We start from the raw sequence: 18,783 nt of genomic DNA, 5'->3' as shown, positions 1-18,783 counted from the left end.
AGAGGAAACACCACTGGCTTTTAGTCCATGTTAGTAAGATGAGTTTCTAAAAATGCCAGAAGCATCATGCCACTGCCAAGTGCAGGAAAATGATAGGAAAAGGGACCCAATTAGAGTGTCGTTTGCTATGTTTACAGGGGAAGAGATGAATGTAGTTATTGGTAGGTTATGGTAAAATGTTGAAACAAATGATACATCAGTCAACAGGTACTTAAGTGTTTAGGGAACTTCATGTGTGAACTAAGGCTTTTATTTTGTTTTGTAATGATTCTTATTTTTTCAGTCAGTAAACGTAAGTAATTCCCCATTTAGCATAAGTCTTTTGTAAGCGTTTTCTTATCTTTTTTGCAGTTAAAAATTTTCTCGTTTTGGAGTTTTCCGAGTTACGTTGTAGCGCTTAACAGTCTCCATGAAGCACAGTCATGTCAATGCAAGTCTCATCCATATCCATGTACTGTGTCTTTTTCTGTACTCGTGTGTTTCAGCAATGTGAATAAAGTTTTTAGTGACAGATGGCAAAACCATTGTTCTTGTATAGTACTCTCCCACACTGCTCCTTGTTTTGATAAGCATTTGCACGCAAGTCATGTTTGATGATCACTGTTGGAGACAGAACATGCAGGTTTATTGTAATTAGTGAAAAACTGTCTCAACTGAACCAGCACACATTGAGAGTCCAGCCCTGCAGCATCATCCAGCTGCTGAGGAAGTAGGCTCGTGTCAGGTTACTGAATGGTCTGCCGATATTATCGGCTCTGCTTTCCCCCGGCCCTTTATGTAAAATTCCTAGAGCTCTAAATGTTTAATTCTGCTTCATCTCACTATCACTTAGCGTAACCCATTTAAATAATAGATTCTATTGTATTAATGATAGAATTAGCATTTGCATGCAATGTAAGAACTGTAAAACAAAATCTATGTAAGCAGTTCATGTGTCTTGTCAATTTGACGAAGTTAAACGAAAGCATTGTCATTTTTCTTTAGAAAGTGTCTGTGTGCGTGCATATATATATATATATATATATATATATATATATTTTTTTTTTTTTTTTTTTACAGTACTTGCATGTTTCAGTAGTTATCAGAATTATTAAAGCCTTAAAAAGTCATAATTTCTTTGATTTGAAGAGGAACTTCTCAAATAAATATCTTTTACTTCAGCTTTTTTGCGTTACAGTTCCAACCCAAAGAGCCAATTTCTCAGCTGTAGCACTGGCTGCAACGGTTCGGCTTTTACTGGTGCTGTGTTAAACACCTTGCTCTGGAGCACATAAACACTGTTTATGTGCCTATTAGCTGGTTTAGTTCTGTGCTTTATCTCTCTTATGGCTGCCCAGCCCTCATTAAAATGGTGGACTCTACTTGTGTAGCAGACGTTCCAAAGCTGTCTGCTGGCATAGAGGGAGTGTGAGGGACTCTTTCACAGGTCCTCAAGTGTCACTTTTCTTTGCATTTCACTGTTGTTGGCTGTCAGATACACAGTCTTTAACATAGCACAGAATTTTGTGATAATGCATTCTCATTTCAGCTGTCATTATTGCTGTAGTTTGGACAAATATTACAAATGAGTAAGCTAAGATGTAAGACTAATACTTGAGCTGACAGTTTTCAGTGCCTGTGAACAAGCTATTACCTGCCACCAGTTCATACACTGATGAAACATTTGTACCTTTTTTTTCAGATGACAGTCACAATTATACTAGATCAGGTTGAAGAAAAACTGGCACTGCATCAGGGGAAACACTGGGTCTTAGGCATTGTCAGGTCAATTCTAGAAGTCCACTTTACCCCTAGTATTACAGGCCTAAACTTTGTTTTGAGTCTAAAACTTGGGATATTTATTAAATCATATGAATCAGGAATTGTTTATGGTAAATATTGATCACAACTAAATGAGCATTAGCTTATTCATTATACTATATATACACACACGTATAGATGTGCTGACATATACCATGAAAGTGACTTTCATACAGCCCTCTTTATACATCTTAATACAATATTTTGTCCTGAAATTTTCACTGAGTACTGATAATAGATGATCAGTTAACTTATATTCTCCGATGAATGCTACGTAAATAACCAGGTGAAGGTGGAAAAAAGCTATTCAAAAATAAGAGGAAATATGCAGAGAAAGGAATAACTATAATTAGCTTTTTTCTCATAAAAATGAAGGTTGTTAAAGATATGCTATGTAATTTTTCAGCCAGGTTTCAGAAGGTTATGTCTGTCATTATTTGTAGCATATCAGTGATATTTTGCACTTGTATCTTTTCTGTCTGGAGTCAGTTGAAGAGGGTTAGGGTTGTTGTGCTTGTTTAAAGATTGTGACCCGTTTTACCTGTTCGTAGCACCTCAGTTCTGTGGAAAATGAGGCATGTCGAAAAAACGGCATGGGTGGGAGGTGTCAACTTCCATAGTTTCCTAAGTTTCCGTTCCCCGACAGCCAAGTCTCACCTTGCCTGCACTTTTTTCTAAGGGGTACAGTGGTGCTTGAAAATTTGTGAGCTAATATGCTATCACATACACATTTTGGGAATCTTTATAAAGTATTACATTAATCACTGCTTATCCTTTAAAAGATTAAAAAGGACCGTGTAACGATGTGACAGTTTTCCTGTAGTAATGTTCTTCTTTATCTACATAGCAATTTTTCTTAAGCTCCTCTCTAAGAAATGTGTTCATAACTTTAACAGTAACTAAATGCTTGCATTTTGTCTTCAACAGACTATATGGGTTCTACAAGGGAATCCTACCACCAATTCTTGCTGAGACACCAAAGAGAGCAGTTAAGGTAGCAATGTCTTTGCTGTACCTGGCTATTGAATGTGCAGATATAAGATGTCACCATAGTGCTTCCCACAGGCCTGGATCACTGGACGGAGTGTTCCCACTACTGCTTAAGGCCCACACCGTAAAGTGGCACAACCAGCAACAGGGAATGAACACGAAGGAAATGCGACTGTGTGTTGAAACATTTGTCTTCCTATGGTTCAGTGTACTCTACAACAGTGAAGCTCAATATTGACATACAACACAGTGCAATGCTCAAACGCCATGTACTACACAACTAGCATCCTCTTCAGCTCAAGAGGAACCTCTGCAAACTGATCATCAGCTGAGCAATAGTAAATGTGCCAAGCCCCTGCTAATGAGACATTTGGCAAGAGGCATGCAAAAACAAACATGTAGCAGTTGTAGGATTAATCACTTACACATTGGTTCCATCTTCTGCAGTGAGCTGTCTAAGAGAACACAAAGCTGATTTAGTTGTTCTGCCACATACTTTTGCATTGAAGAGAATCTGGTTTTCCAATCTGAGCTGATAAGCTAAGGCATAAAATGTTTTCGGTGAGCCATCATGTCCTTCAGTTCCAGAACTCATGGTTTTCAGTGATTTCAGTATCATAATGACAAGACCTCTAAATCATTGTAAAGCATGTCTTCAAACTGAATTTGTGTTAGTTTTTGACAGCTATCCTATTGTGTGGTTTTTTTTTTTTTATTTTGACAATACAACAGTTGAATGTGTTCTGATTACTTTTTTACTGTGAAAGCTTCACTAACAAAATGATAAACACTTAACACATCAGTTTGACCTTTTTTTTTTCCTGCTTTAACAAGTGAACTTAATTACAACCTGTCTTTTGAGCACCACATTTTACACAGAAAATCCATATGCACCAAGACTACTGTACAAAAGCCGTTCACAGGAATTTTACTGAAAGCTTCAGAAATCTTAGTCCCATCCATTTTTGAGTTTTGGATCTGGAGCTCCTATGTACCTGGATATCTTGACTCAGCCTCAGGATAGGCAGAAGCTTGTTTTGGGTATGTGCAAACAAGGGGTGTTGTGCTAAAACCAGTTCCTCTCACTGACACCTCATCCATCCTCCTCTTCTTCCACTACCCCCACAGTTCTTCACCTTTGAACAGTACAAGAAGCTTCTTGGTTTCACTCCTCTGTCCCCTGGTCTGGTAAGTCACATGATATCACTAGTCACAGATGTAAAGATATACACGCAAAGTCATGTGCATATTTATAACAAACACACACATACTGATACACACATAATAAAAACCCACATATACAAACACAGATGCAAATGCGAACACACATATACATACCCATACACATGCACACCCATGACAAAAACATACAAATTGAAGCACTAGTTGAGATGATTTTCCTCACAGCATGTTTCAAGGTCAATTTATGATTACACAACCCAGGGGAAGAGAAGTGTACTGTATGGTATTTACCTGTCCCATCTATCATGCTGGTCACGCATTACAGTCTAACTTCCCCCCCCAGAGTGACTCTGCTGTGAATATTGTGGTTATGTAAGATCATTAATACAGAGTAAATAAATTAAGGATAGTGTTTAAGTAACATGCCTTGACATTTATAAACCCCATCCAGTATTAAGTGTTTGAATAGAAACCATTTGATTAATGGTGACATGTGCAGAGGAAAAAAAAATAATAATTGCTGTGTAAACAGTGAGGCACATATTTGAGAAATGAGTCCTCGTGGGGATTAAGATGCAAGAAGAATAAAAAGGCTCAGGCATATCTCTGACATTTCTCACCACATTATTTCTCAAGCCCTATAGGGGCAGCAGAGGACATGGGTTTGAATCTTACTTCCTGCTGTAGCACCCTTCAGCAAGGTACTTACCCTAAACTACTCCAGTTAAAATTACCCAGCTGTATAAATAGGTTAATAACTGTACGCTTTAAAGCATTGTAAGTCACTTTGGAGAAAAGCCTGTGCTGAGTAATCAAATGTAAATGTAACGCTGAACACAGTCCCCTACCCCACAATCATTAAAAGTGATATTACTGTACTGTATACTGTTTGTTTCTCATGAAATTCACTCTTGCTGTTCATCACGACTGTGAATTCCTTATGGGTATGTATTTACTTGGTGCAGTGAAGAGAATGTTATTTCTCAGAAAGTTACAAGGAATTGGCACAATGCAATTATTGCACAACTGCTAATGTTGACACAGAATCTCAGGTCTTGGCTATCAGTAATATAAAGAGTTAACCCACGATATCCCTGTCTGCAGTCATCTTTTGTCACCAGCCAAGTGAGCACAAGTATGTTTGTGAATCGCTTCTCAGGTTTCCTCATTTGTTGCCCTTGAGATATACTGAAACAATTAAAAACTGCTAACGCCTGCGTGTCTTGTTTTAGTCAACTATGGCACCTGAACTTACTACTTGCTCCAACTGGGGCCATTTTTTATTTACTTGGTAATGACATTATGATCTCACTGATTATGTTATATGTAACAATATGATTCTTTTTTACTGGTTATTTTTTCTACACAGTTGAGTAGCGCACTATTAAAAAGGTGAACACGTGAACAAAGTTTGGTTACTGACAGAGTAACTGTCTGTTCTTAAGAGAGGTATGTTCACGTAAAACTTCCCTGATCAAAATAAATTTGAGGACCTTAGAAGAATTATAGAGATACATAAAGCTAAAAAAAGGTTATAGAAGCATTTCTAAAGGCCTGGGTGTTCATCCGTCCACAGTATAACAAATTGTCTGCAATTGGAAGAAATCCAGGACTGTTGCTACTCTCCTGAGGAATGTACGCCCTGGAAAAATTAGGGCAAGAGCACAGCATGCAATACTGAAGGAGGTGAAAAAGAACCGTAAGGTAACAGCGAAGGACCTGCGGAAATCTCTTTAACTTGCCAGAGTCTCTGTTCATGTGTCCGCTATAAGAAAACCACTCAACAAGGATGCGGTTTATGGAAGGACATAACATAGGAAACCACTGCCCCCACAAATATAGCTGCACTTTTCAAATTTTCAAAAGACCAAGATGTTCTACAGCACTTCTAGGACAATGTTCTGTGAATGGATGAGACAAAAGATGAACTCTTCAAGCAGAAATGCACAACACTATGTTTGGAGGGAAAAAGCACTCACCAGCACCAAAAACCTCGTCTCAGCTGTGAAGCAGGCATGGTAAGAGAGCATCATGGTTTGGGGCTGCTTCTCAGGGCATGGACACCTTGCTACCATAGAGGGAACAATGAATTCAAAATAGTATGAAGAAATGTTATCAGGAGAATGTGAAGGTAGTTTAATAAAAGTTGGGTGATGCAACAAGACAATGACCAAAAACAAAGGAGTAAACAACAGAATGCCTTAAGCAGAAGAAAATTTGTGTTCTGGAATAGTGAAGTTGGAGTCCAGAACTCAACCCATTTCAGATGCTGTAGCGTAACCTGAAGAGAACTGTTGATGCAAGGAATCCCAGAAATATCAATTAACTGAAAGAGTTTTGTAAGGAGGAATGGTTTAAAATTCCTCCTAACCATTGTGCAAGTCTGATCAGTAGCTGCTGGAATGCCTTAGGTGGAAGTTATTGCTGGTAAAGGGGGTTCTACCAGTTACAAAATGAAAGGGCATATTTAGCAAGCTTTTGTGTTTTCTAGAGTTATGAGTTAACCTATGAGTTTATGTTGTCCTCTTCTAAATAAAAGGATACATGTTTTTTTGTCCTGCCCATCAAGATATCTTCTTTGCATTTTCTGGTTTTTGGAGAGAATATTTATCATTTTTGGAAATGTTGTACAGCAGTGAAATTGTCTCTCTGTGTGTGTGTGTGTGTGTGTGTGTGTGTGTGTGTGTGTGTGTGTGTATTCATTGGCATGACTGGGTGGCTTTGAAAAGTTTATTTTTCAGTAATTTTTTGGTCTTGTAGTGCTTGCTGCTTTTGGATCAAGCTTAACTGTATAAGTTAAAAACACTGCTCTTAATGCAGACAGTGGACTTGCACTAAAGGGTTCTGCAGAAGGAAGGGCTTTGAAGGATTCTTCATTTCCTTTAACAACAGATAAATTGTTCTTCCATTTAAAAAGCTTCCTCTGTATCATCTTCCTTTTTGATTCACCTTATGTAGAGAAAACGAGAATTCACATATAATAATGACCCAGTGTACAAAAGGCCCTTTTTTTGTAAGGTTTACATTTATTTATTTATTTATTTATTCGACTGTATGAAACCTTGTTCATTACCGAGTTTGCATTTAAATTATGAACTGCCACACTTGCAGTTCCTGCCTGGTCTGAATATCTTTTTGTCAGTTGTTCTTCTTTTTATTCCTGTCCCTTTTTGTCCACGTTCCTTTTTTCTTCCCTGCTTTGTATACTTGAAAAAGGAAAAGCTTTATTGTTGCTGTCCCTGAGCTGTACAATGGATGATTTTAAAGTGACATGGGTAATAATTTGACTTTCATTCTTTTATTCAGTCAGATATATTTTATACAAACAATAAGGATGGGCTTTATGCCTTGTGTTTCTGGGATAGGCTCCAGACAATCACAGCCCTGGACTGGATATACAGTTATTGATAATGAATGAGTGAATGAATACAAGCTGGGTGACTTGCTCAAGGATTTAACAGTAGAGCTTTTCTTGGGTTTTGAACATGTATCTCTCGGTGAGAAGTTCACAGCCTTCACCATTGTGCTACCTGCTTACTCATCTTTTATTTTTATAGTGTTACTTGCATAGGGCATAACCATCTGCCATATAGGGTTCTGACATGATTGTCCATAACCATGCTTGCCTTAGGCGTTGTCAGCTGCTGGACTTGGGTCAGGTCTGACTGAGGCTGTGGTGGTCAATCCCTTTGAGGTGGTCAAGGTCAGCCTCCAGGCTAACAGAGATTCCTTCAAAGCGGTGAGAAAATAAGGCTTTTTATTTCTTGTTTTATGATTATTTTTCTCTGTAATATGGACATGAGATGAAACTAATGGAAACAGAGTATAAAAAATTAATATGTAACTCTAAGCCCTGTTTATGAGTGTTTTGTTTATTTGTGTGTTCTGTCTGACCCCATGCAGCAACCTTCCACCTTTGCACAAGCACGCTACATCTTAAATACAGAGGGCTTTGGGCTCAGGGGATTGAACAAGGGTCTGACATCCACGTTAGGACGTCACGGCGTGTTCAATATGATCTACTTCGGCTTCTACTTCAACGTTAAGGATGCCATCCCTGCCAGCCAGGTACCGCAGATCAAGTTTGGGGAATTCATTAGCTCACCTTGGCTTTGTGTGAGACATTACAAAAGACGATATCAGGTGGTCTTCAGCCAGGCAGTTGGACCAGATATAAATAGAATTATTGGTACAGTTGTGTATATCCGGAAGTTGTGCAAGATACCTCCCAGATCTGATTCATTCATAGACCACAAAACTCCAACTCCATTGTATTCTGGTTTCCATTGCAGCCTGGTCCCCTGAGCTAAAAGGTCCAGTTGTTAATTCATTCTTATTTTTTTTTCTAATTAGTAGTTGCAAATATACTCTGCTACACAAAGACCTTAAGTCATTAGATGTACATTATAGTTTGAGGGAAATTGTGATAGTGATTGTGTCAGTGGTGCAAACTGATCAGCTGAATGCACTGATGTGGTCCTTAATACACTGAATCTGGGGTGCACAAGAAGTTAAGGTAAGCTCTGGGATAATATTCTAGATCTTTCAGATTGATTGGTGAGTGATGTAATGCACTACATCTGCATCCACAAGCACAGGTGAAATGAATCGCCATCTGCATTCCCTGACAAGTCCAAGTCCAGGCAATTCCTGTCTAGTCACACAGGGGTACAAAGAACTAGGCGGAGGGAGCTTTCAGCAGAAAGCAGCTTGTTAAATCACAGACACAAAAAATAGCATTTTGTTTGTTCTTCATAACATCCTTGAAGAGTTCATGTTTCATGTCCGGCAGAACTCAGCTCCTAAACAAAAGTTAATTTTAATTAACGGAAACGTTCCCATACGCAGCTCCTTACGTGTAACCCAGAGCATGAAATTAACCTAAATGATCTAATTGGAAGCAGACATTGATTTTGTTTTGTGGTAGGGGGATAAGAGTCAGGCTTGAGTAGAACTATTATCGTTCCTTCTCTAATGAAACTGGTATTTGCTGGGCAATGGCACACTGCGCATGCGAGAAAAATGGAAAATCAGATGAATCCCTTGGCACTTAGTGACTTGTAATTAAATAAACGTGACACAAATATTCTTGTAACTGCTGCTTTCTTGTTTAAAGAATATTACTTCTGGTCTGGATGGTGGCATAGCCAGTCTGCCAGTTAACAAATTTTTATTGACTGCCCTGTAGGCGGGCTGTTTGAATGTTGTCAACTTTGTGATCAATTCACCTCAGTATTTGAGAAAGGCCCACACCACAGGAGAGAATTTCTTGTTTAATCAAGTGGCCTCAGGTGTCACTTTTTAAAAGGAGGTTGTGGCAGCTTTTTATACCTGCTTTCCTTAAGGTGAACTGTAAGCATGTATGCTGCTGCAGTGAATGGTAGGCACTTGGGGTTGGGTTCTGTCGTTTGATTGTAGGTTCATAGTCTAAGGCTGTGCAGCAGAGTTCTTGCTGACCAAGATCCTTCATCTGAATTGTACCAAGTAAAGTCTTGAGTTAAAAAAAAAGTTGAGGAAAAAAGGTGCTGCAGGTATGGTTCTGCAACATAAATGGATTTCATTTAAAAAAAAATTCCGGTTCTCAGACTGTCTTTCTATCCTTCTCTCCTGTCTCCTTTTCCATTTTCAAGAAACATTTTGGAGATTACTCTTCTATTTTTATGGTCACATTATCCTTAACATTTGTCTTGTTGTGCTTTTTTAAATTGTACAAAACAGGCAGGCCTATGTTATTCTGAGTGACTTGAATTGTGTGGGGAATGAAAAGAAACAGAAAATGTCAGAAACAGAATATGTCTGCAACCAAAGGAGTCAACAAATAGCACAGCGCTGTCCAAGTTCTTAAAAATAATGCAGGTCTAATGGGAATCCCATGTTAATCACATCCAGGAGCACACCATTATCACTGAGCTGACATATGTTGATTTAAAGAAGGGTGAATAACCCCAAGTTCTCAAACAAGGTTAACTGTATTGAAGCAGTGTGGGGTGGAGATGGGATTATTTTGCAGCAGTTGTGGGGTGATAGGGTACCCCTGCCACCAGTGAAAATTTGGATGCAGCTGGGGACATGTTCTGCCATTGATGGTATCCAGGGGCTTGGACTATGGAACAGTGGTTGACAGAGGCCTGGGGCCTGCTGTCATTTGTAAAATACTCTGGCCAATTAGCTGTCAGAACTCTCTGGGTCTGGGCTGCTTCGATACAGTAATACCCTTCTACTGAGCACAGCCCAATTACTGAAATTATCCCCATATGCTTCTCCAGTCTGCTTGCATGAGGTCTGTTTGTAAATCCTGCTGGAGGCAGCCCCAACCATGTGTCTTTGATAGGCCAATCAGAGCTTTGAAGCCTCAGCCTGTCAAAGTGCAGGGAGGTATCCCATAAGCCCAAAGCGACTGTGGGAGGCCTTTGTGCTGCCACCGTTGACCAATCCATGTCTGACTTTCCCACTTTACTTTCTCCTCCAACGGCAGCCTGGGTATCGGGGGTGGCCACCTCAGAGAGGATGTTTTTGAGCTGCCACCCAACCCAGACAGCCCTAGATGTCTGCCTCATCTGTACTCCAGTCTGACATGCATGTTGTAATGCATACGTGTGTAAGGAGCTCCATACAGCTAAACTGCAGGCAGAGAAATTCACTTCATGTAGTTTTTATAATGCCTTTTCATTTTTGTTAATGGGCATTTGTTTCTTTATATAGGTGCATTAAGAGGTTAGTATAAATCATGTCTGTTCTACATGGTGCAGAATGCTTTGCACCAGTTTGTGTTTAGTCAGTCATTTTTATATTTGTTCTTTATATTAACTTTATTGAAATGATAGATTCATTCTGTGGTTTCCCCAGCAAGCCTAGTGTGGCAGTGTTTGCAGCTCTGTATTTATTGACATCTTACATTGCAGCTGTGCTTTTTCATTGCAGTTTTCAGTACTTATGATTTCATATAATATTTTACTATTACTCATGAGCTTTTTTTTTTCCCAAAGCACTTGCTCCAAAAATGAGGCATTGAGTTTAAATATGTGACCACTGAATCACTATAACATTTTGTTTCAGGACTGTACCCTGGAATTCCTTCGAAAGTTTGCAATTGGCCTGGCCTCAGGGACCATTTCATCCTGCGTGAACATCCCCTTCGATGTTGCCAAGAGTCGTATCCAGGGCCCCCAGCCTGTGCCAGGGGAGATCAAATACCACAGCTGCTTTCAGACCATTATTTTAGTGTACAAGGAAGAAGGGTAAGGAACATGGTCTTGACACAGCCACATAACGGTAATCTCATAAGCTCACATCTGCACAGTTGGTGGGTTACCTTCACCTCCATCCAAGCAAAAGTATATATGTACCTTTATTCCCACCCAAGCCCATGTGTATGTAGACCTTATCCAAACTGATCTGCTAACACCCAACCAGAGGTTTGTATATCTTCATTCTCTACAAGCAGAAATTCTTGCACTCTATACAGTAATATATGTACTTTAGTCACATATACATACATTAGTTTTTATATGCAGATACTAGGGGGCGCAGCGGTGCAGTGGGTTAGACTGGGTCCTGCTCTCCGGTGGGTCTGGGGTTCGAGTCCCGCTTGGGGTGCCTTGCAATGGACTGGCGTCCCGTCCTGGGTGTGTCCCCTCCCCCTCCAGCCTCTCGCCCTGTGTTGCCAGGTTAGGCTCTGGCTCCCCACAACCTCGTATAGGACAGTGGTTTCAGATGATGTGTGTGTGTGTGTGTGATGTAGATACTAATTGAAGAAGGAAAAATGTGTGCCCTAAATCTTAGATATACATACTCGCATGATCTAAATGCCTAGGTGGATTTGGGTGTACTTCACTCCATGAGTGAGGCTTTTTGCAGCAATTCCTAAGAGCATTTATTGTGGTGAATCATACTTCTTTCACTGCTCCCTTACAATCACTTAAGGTACCTCCCTGGCACTGTCTGGGAGGAAGCGAGTCGTGCTACACACACAGTGAACCCCCTAACGTGCGACTGTTCTTGAAATGTCTGGACTGAATTAAACATGTAGCCCCTAGAGGTACAGCTTGTGATCCGATAACGCTGCACATAAGCATCTGAGATGTAACTGAATATCGGTGACATGTTGAATGTATTTGATGTGAGACCTGGGAGGCTGCAGTCTGAAGAGAAGCCCTCCTTGGCAGACCAGTTCTACACCAGACTCATTTCCTCCCACATTAGCATTTGACTAATGCTTACTTACTCTGTTTCACTCAGGTCTTTATTTGGCCCAACAGGTTTTTTTTTTTTTTTTTAGCGGTTTTCTTTTGGGCTTCCTCCGAAAGAATGCTACAGTCCAAGATCTCAGGTGTAAACTGTGGTTCTCTTGAAAGGTCAGTCATGTCCATAGACATGTTGACAGTCACCTGTTGTCAGATCTTTCTCGTTACAAATAACCATAAAATGAAAGTGTTAATAACCAAGTACCACCTAGTATAAGGCATACTGACTGCAAAGTAACCAATAAGTATTTTTGTGGTTCTGTCATTTCACATACATCTCTCTAGAATGTAACATTAAAATATTAACCTATTGGTTCATATTTTTACATCATATAGTCATTACATTAATATTTCTGCAAGACATAGCTAATTTACATGTACAGTATTAATTCAGCAGATGCTTTTCTCCAAAGCGACATTCATAATTACGTTGTGTGCATTACATTAGCAAAAAGAGACTCGGATGCAGACACATCTAAGATACAGAGTTTAATATTAATTTTACATACCTCTCTACAGTTAAGTCATGTTTAAGCTGTTGGTGTTCTTGTTATTTTGAGATGGACACATTGTCAAGTAAATGTGGCATCAGCGTCACAGGTTTGACCGCCCACAAAGACAGTTTAGAGAAATTCTGTGTTATGGCTGTTTAAAAGTTGGATTTGCTCCTCTCCCCTAGTCTTATCGTGAGGGGCAGCTGGGAGCGTAGTGGTTAGAGCTACTGCCTTTGGACCTAAAGGTCACAAGTTTGAATTTCATCTCCAGCTGTAGTATCCTTGAGCAATGTACTTACCCTAAATTGCTCCAGTAAAATTACACAGCTGTATAAATGGGTAAATAACTGTAAGTAACTTAACATTGTAAGCCACTTTGGAGAAAAGCATCACCTAAATGAATAAATGTAAACATAGTCTTGCATATTTGTGAACTGCGACCTGTTCCGCCCCAGGGCCCACGACTGGCTGCAGAGCAGTGCTTAAAACCTGTCCCAGGCCGTCGAGTGTGCCGCCTGCCTTAACGCAACACAGCCCATGCTAATTACTGGTCCCCGTGGGAGCCATCGTTAAGCCGGTCCTAACGAGCTGCACGCCGCTCTCTGGGTCAGTCTAATCAGACAGAGGGGCGAGGAGGAAGTGGGTCAAGCCTTATTAACACCATTGGGGAGAAGAGGGTGCAGCTCAACACGTTCAGCTTGAACACATTAGAGGAGGCAGGGGTCTACTGTGAATCCTTGTACCTGCCCTGCCTCAAAAGGTCTCCATCGCTTGGATACAAAGCAGGACTGTATGACTCAGGGCTTGGCTACAGAAAGAGCCCTACAGACCCCCTGTTGTAAGAACAGTTGTGACTGAATGAAAGGCAGTTAAATCGTAAAACAGAGGTAAACGGTGAAAGATTATCAAAACATATTGAGAGACACCAAAATGTATAAAGAACACATTAAGGTATGCAGCTGTAGATATAAAGTGTGAGGAAGGAGTCTGAGCCGTCCTGGAAGTTGGGCTGAAACTGAACTGTGGAAGTACATTATTTAGTTTCCTAGCAGAATATTTTATTCAGAACAGTCTTCATACTTTCCATTTATAATTCTCAGAAATTTGGCTAAAATAAATCAGTTTAAGTTGCTCACAAATTTTTTAACAGTAGCTCTGCTCCTGGGACTTGAACCTGCAACCTTTTAGTTAAATGTCCAATGGCTTAACCTCTATATTAGCTGTTGCCCGAGATAACACTCTAATCACTGATAATCATTAAAGTGTATTACTTACACAGCCATTGTTTGTTTTTCTAGATATTTGGCATTGTACAAAGGTCTGGTTCCCAAGATAATGAGGCTCGGACCAGGTAATGTTTATGTTTGTCTTTTAACTTCTCTTACTGACATGTACAAATGATTAAGATGATTTCCTTTAATATGCCCTGAGATCATTAATGGAAAATGTTACTTTAATACCTGTCAAAAAAAATCCTACCATGGAAATCGGTCACATAGAATAAAGCCTTATATGCTATGAGCCACTGGCCTTAGTTACTGCTTTAATGTGTTCTAGAAGGAATTGGTAGAAACTTTAAAATTGTGTTCTACTATTAAATTTGGTATCTAAATAGGTCCTTTTTTGTCCTTAGTGGCAATTTCATAATGATAATATCATCGTATGACTTGTTGATATTTGTTAATATGCTGTCTCATTTTCTGATTCGTAAGGTAAATTTGTTTTTTTTTTTTTTTCTCACACTGCGAAACTGCACTGAGATTGAGTCTTAGATATCTTGACAAAGAGAGATTGTGCTCACAGTTCTACAGATAAAGAAGAGATCTTATCATACTTGATGGATGTGGGACACTTTTTCCAAGTGGTATTTAGTTTGCAGAGCCCACATGGCAAACTCTCAACATGTCTCCAGCAGCTTCTGGTTTTTGGAATTAGCAGTGTCCGATGTCAATGCTCTCTCTTCTAAAAATCTGATACAGGTGGGGCAGTGATGCTTCTAGTGTACGAGTATGTCTCTGGTTGGCTCCAGAGGAACTGGTGAAGAGCGGTCCGACCTTCCTGAATCTTCTTCAAAGGCAGACCTAGCCCACTGACCTTCACAGACCACTGCCAACCCCTGCCACCTTTATGGAGGGGAGAGTGTCTACAGCGGGTTTTCTTGGAATTTCAGCAGTCGTGGCTGCACTGATGGATTTTTTTTTGTCGATCTAAATTGGATTTCAAATGAAATCAAGTATGAGACAAACACACCCAAATCATTCTTTTTTTTTTTTTCTTTTTAATTGAGGAACCATGCTACATTTATGAACACTATGGTGATATTAAGTCCATCTATGTGTTTATATTTTAAGGAATTTTTATTGTGTGTGTAATTATTACATTAAAATGTATTAATTGTAAAAGCTGAAATGTTTGTGTATACATGCTGTGAGTTTGTGGCAATTGACTCTTTTAGCTGTGTTTATGTTTAATGAGTCCCTCTCCCAAACATGTCTTTTCATGTGACTGGAGGTTTTGTTCTTCTGGATTAAACCGCATCATGTGGGACATCGGTTCCAACGTTTCACTTCTCTTCTAGGAAGCATTGTCAGGGTGCGGCCAGATCTTGTAAAGGTTAGATGTGAAACCTAACAATCAGTGCAATCCTTTGTGGAAAACAGGCTGTTTTGGACTGAGTCTTGAAGTCCAGGTAACTTTTGAGCAGCCTACTTCTATGTCTCATGTTGTTGATAGATGTCTTCTACCATGATTGTGATTTTAGGAAGAAAAGCACAACTTGTTCTCAGTATGAGGTTTTTTTTGTGGTCTATATTCTCAGTCATTTGTTCTCCTATAGGAAGTGGCTGACCAATCATGTCAATCCTTCCTACATGTGTTTATTTAGCTCATGCAGTTCTCTAAGGCTGCTTACAATGTTAAGGTACCTACAGTTATTTAGCCCTTTGCATCTAGCTGCATAGGTGGAATTTAGGGTAAATACTTTCCTCAAAGCTACTACAGCTGGGATTTGAACCTGCAATCATTGGGTCCTAAGGCAGTAGCTGTAACCATTACACTACCAGCTGCTCTGAGAAGCTTCTTGTTCATCATCACCTTCAGCCAACAGCTAAAGGTTGACTGCAGAAAAATTGTGGCTCAGTCATCTGCCAAGTAAATTGCAAAATTCCCATGTGCTACTCATTGTAATTACACACTGATCTGCATGCAAACATGAACATGATTTTTTTTTTTGTTTAGTAAAAATTTAAATAGTTTTCCTTTAAAACATGAACCGTATGTTTCAAAGAGACAGTTGTTTCTGTCTTCTTGTTGGAGGTAAGGAACGTTATATCTGTGCAGAAGTACATGGCATCTGCCACGTATTTTTGTCTCCATGTACTTAGGAAATTGAAACAGGTGGTGTTCCTAGCATATTGTGATGTTCTTGTCCCCCAATAAAAAATGAATACTTTCAGTCACTGATGTATGTCTCCAAAAAATTAGACTGGAAAGTTATTTAAGCCTCAAAGGTCATGCATTTTAATCTTTTGCGTTGTAGTGTTTTTCTGAGTGAATTGTTGGACTTTGTCTGAAAAGCTGTGACAGTATATGCAATGGCATTAGTTTGGATAACAGCTCAGAATCTATGCTAAATGGCAACAATGTTCAGTGCTTTCCAGCCATTGCATAGTGTCAAGTGTCAGTGCAGTGAAGTCCACCACCTGAAGACTGTCGCTGCCTTTATTATGGGATTCTTGTTCCATGCTTGAAATATGTATTTTTTTTTTGGTATAAATTCTGACCACATTGTGTTGCTCATGAAGCGCCAGGACAACAGCTACACGTTCCAGTTTTTGACCCCCTTCTCCTCCCTCTCCTACTCATCTTAGCACTAGTCTTCTCCAAATGCTCATCTGCCATCAAAGAAGCATTAGCCAAGAATGAGCTGTCACTCTCCATTCTGTGAGCCTGGGGTGATTTTAAGAGTACATAGCTCAGCAAACGTTGAAATAACAACCGGGAGAGAAAAGCAAGTGCGTTCCTCAGGAATGGAAGCTGCCCCATGCCCTCGCACCTGTGGCCCCCACTCCACCACCGTGCCGAGTCATGCGGGCCCACGCATGGGTCACCGTGTTTGCAGCTTGCGTGCTGACAGCTCCTGGAATTCTGGGAAACAGGTTTACTCTCTTTTACTCTCCTGCACTCTCACTCTCTGGACCGTATTGTTGGGCTTGGCAGTCAGTGGCTTGTTGTTCTCCATTATCACGGTGTTGAGTCGGGTTTCAGGCTGATGGTATGTCTTCAATCATTACCAAAGTGTTGGGCGGTCTGCCCCTCCGTGCCCGCAGATAGACTCTCTTTAGCCTCAATGACTGCAGTGAAAGCCAAATGACAGGGCTCTTGCAGATGGATGGTGTTGTAAACGATTAGTCTGCATTCTGCCAGAGGAGGGGTAGTGAGGAGTGTTCATGTTCATGGTGCCGCTCAGACTGGCAGCGTGTAGACACACCCAGCTCTTTTTGGGCTACAGGCGAAACATATCAGCATGGTTTATTCAGTGCTGCAGTTCCTCCTTCTGTGCAGTCCTGGGAATGGAGCTCTCTAAAGGTCAAGTGCTCTTATCTTGTGGTAATCCAGTAGCATTACACCCTCTCTGTTCCCATTTCCTGTCTTGTGCTCGTACCAATGATGTTGAAATCTGAGTACATTTCCTCCCCAGCCAGCTACTGCTCCTGACTGCTCTCAACTTGTATGGCATTGTACCAGGACAAGAGCAAGTTTTCAGTTTTGTTTTTGTAGGCCCGGTTTAACGCAGCAACTCTGTAATGACAGCTGTTAAAAAGATCTCTTCTACAGGTTCAAATTTGGTATGTATGAGGCACTAGCTGCAGAGGCGCAGGCAACAGTTAGCTCCTGCTTTCTGCGATTCCTTTTATGACAATTTGTGCACACATGCCTGCATGCATAAATGCCACATTTTCCCTCTGTTTAACTTGACATTTAGAGCAGGCCAGACCCACAGATTTGTTTTGGTTTGCTGCCATTTGGTGGTTCTAGTTTTCTCACCTGTTGTGAAAAAGCCCCAGGTTTAAGGTGTTTGGATTTACCGGCTTTCCTTGCTTTTTCCACCTTGTAAGCACGTAACCAGGTAATTCCAGAAGGCTGGGATACTCTGCTCTGTGTTAGTGCAATACACCCGATTGTTCTCCTTGTCGTATGGACCCAAGTAAGGATAACCATACTACATTTTACTGACGACTAAGCTTTCCCATAATTAATTATAAACAGATGTCGTTCACTGATGTATCAGCCATGTTTTAAAGATTAAGCATTATGTGTTTATATTCTGAGCCCTCACACGGGTGACGAATTGGCTTTCTGAGTGGGATGAAATTCAAAAGGAACGCATCATAAAATCTTATGACACAATACCCAGTACAAGACCAGGACCGACACTGCATCTATAAATTTGTTCAGAGCGCTGAGTGAACTGAATCAAAATACTGTTATATACCTTCATACATACCCATTAATGCATTTTAGCACCTGAACCATGTATAATACTTTGAATAGCAGTTGTGTCAGATGATACATCTTCTGTTAACACAAAGGGCTCAGTTTTGTGAAATATGTGGCCCACCCCTGTGTAGTCCTGGAGCCATTGGTATGGCTTCGCTGTAGAACTTTGTTGTGGTGACTTAATCAAGATGCCTCTAATGTTAATAGATTCTCAGCAACGAAAGATTTCTCGCTGTCCAACTTGCCGGAGCTCACCACACCAAATAACGGGGCTTTACTATGTGCAGGTACTACAAAATGTCCTTCGACTGTGACAAACACATGTCTTCTGGCAAAGCAGGTAATGGTATGTAATGTTATTATACCACCTTTCAAGCCAAATATTAATTGCATAGGTGTGCAAATGACAAAACTTCACCAGACTTGCAATGAGTAATTGAGTTGAAGCTATTTTAATGTCTTTTCAGAAGATTTTAGCTTGTAAATTAAGCTTATTTTTAATTTGCTTAGTTTCTTTTTATTGTAGTCACGTTGCTTAGCTAATGTATCTGTTGGCACAATTTAAAGACACAAAA

General features: G+C 40.1%; 1 protein-coding gene across 3 annotated transcripts in view; it reads left to right on the top strand.

Annotated features, from left to right (window-relative positions):
- Window positions 1-15,024, top strand: part of slc25a21 (solute carrier family 25 member 21) — a 90,454-nt gene extending 75,430 nt beyond the window's left edge. For all 3 annotated transcript variants that reach the window (XM_018749828.2, XM_018749910.2, XM_018749981.2), the window contains 7 exons: window positions 2,728-2,794; window positions 3,919-3,978; window positions 7,604-7,711; window positions 7,876-8,040; window positions 11,029-11,210; window positions 14,008-14,060; window positions 14,689-15,024. In XM_018749828.2, coding sequence (XP_018605344.1) covers window positions 2,728-2,794; window positions 3,919-3,978; window positions 7,604-7,711; window positions 7,876-8,040; window positions 11,029-11,210; window positions 14,008-14,060; window positions 14,689-14,750 — 697 coding nt within the window. In that variant the 3' untranslated portion in view covers window positions 14,751-15,024. The remainder of the gene's footprint in view (window positions 1-2,727; window positions 2,795-3,918; window positions 3,979-7,603; window positions 7,712-7,875; window positions 8,041-11,028; window positions 11,211-14,007; window positions 14,061-14,688) is intronic.
- Window positions 15,025-18,783: the final 3,759 nt, after the last annotated feature.

The sequence above is a fragment of the Scleropages formosus genome, chromosome 15 (genome assembly GCF_900964775.1).
Source record: "Scleropages formosus chromosome 15, fSclFor1.1, whole genome shotgun sequence".
Classification (NCBI taxonomy): domain Eukaryota; kingdom Metazoa; phylum Chordata; class Actinopteri; order Osteoglossiformes; family Osteoglossidae; genus Scleropages; species Scleropages formosus.
This window is presented reverse-complemented; position numbering and strand designations above follow the sequence as displayed.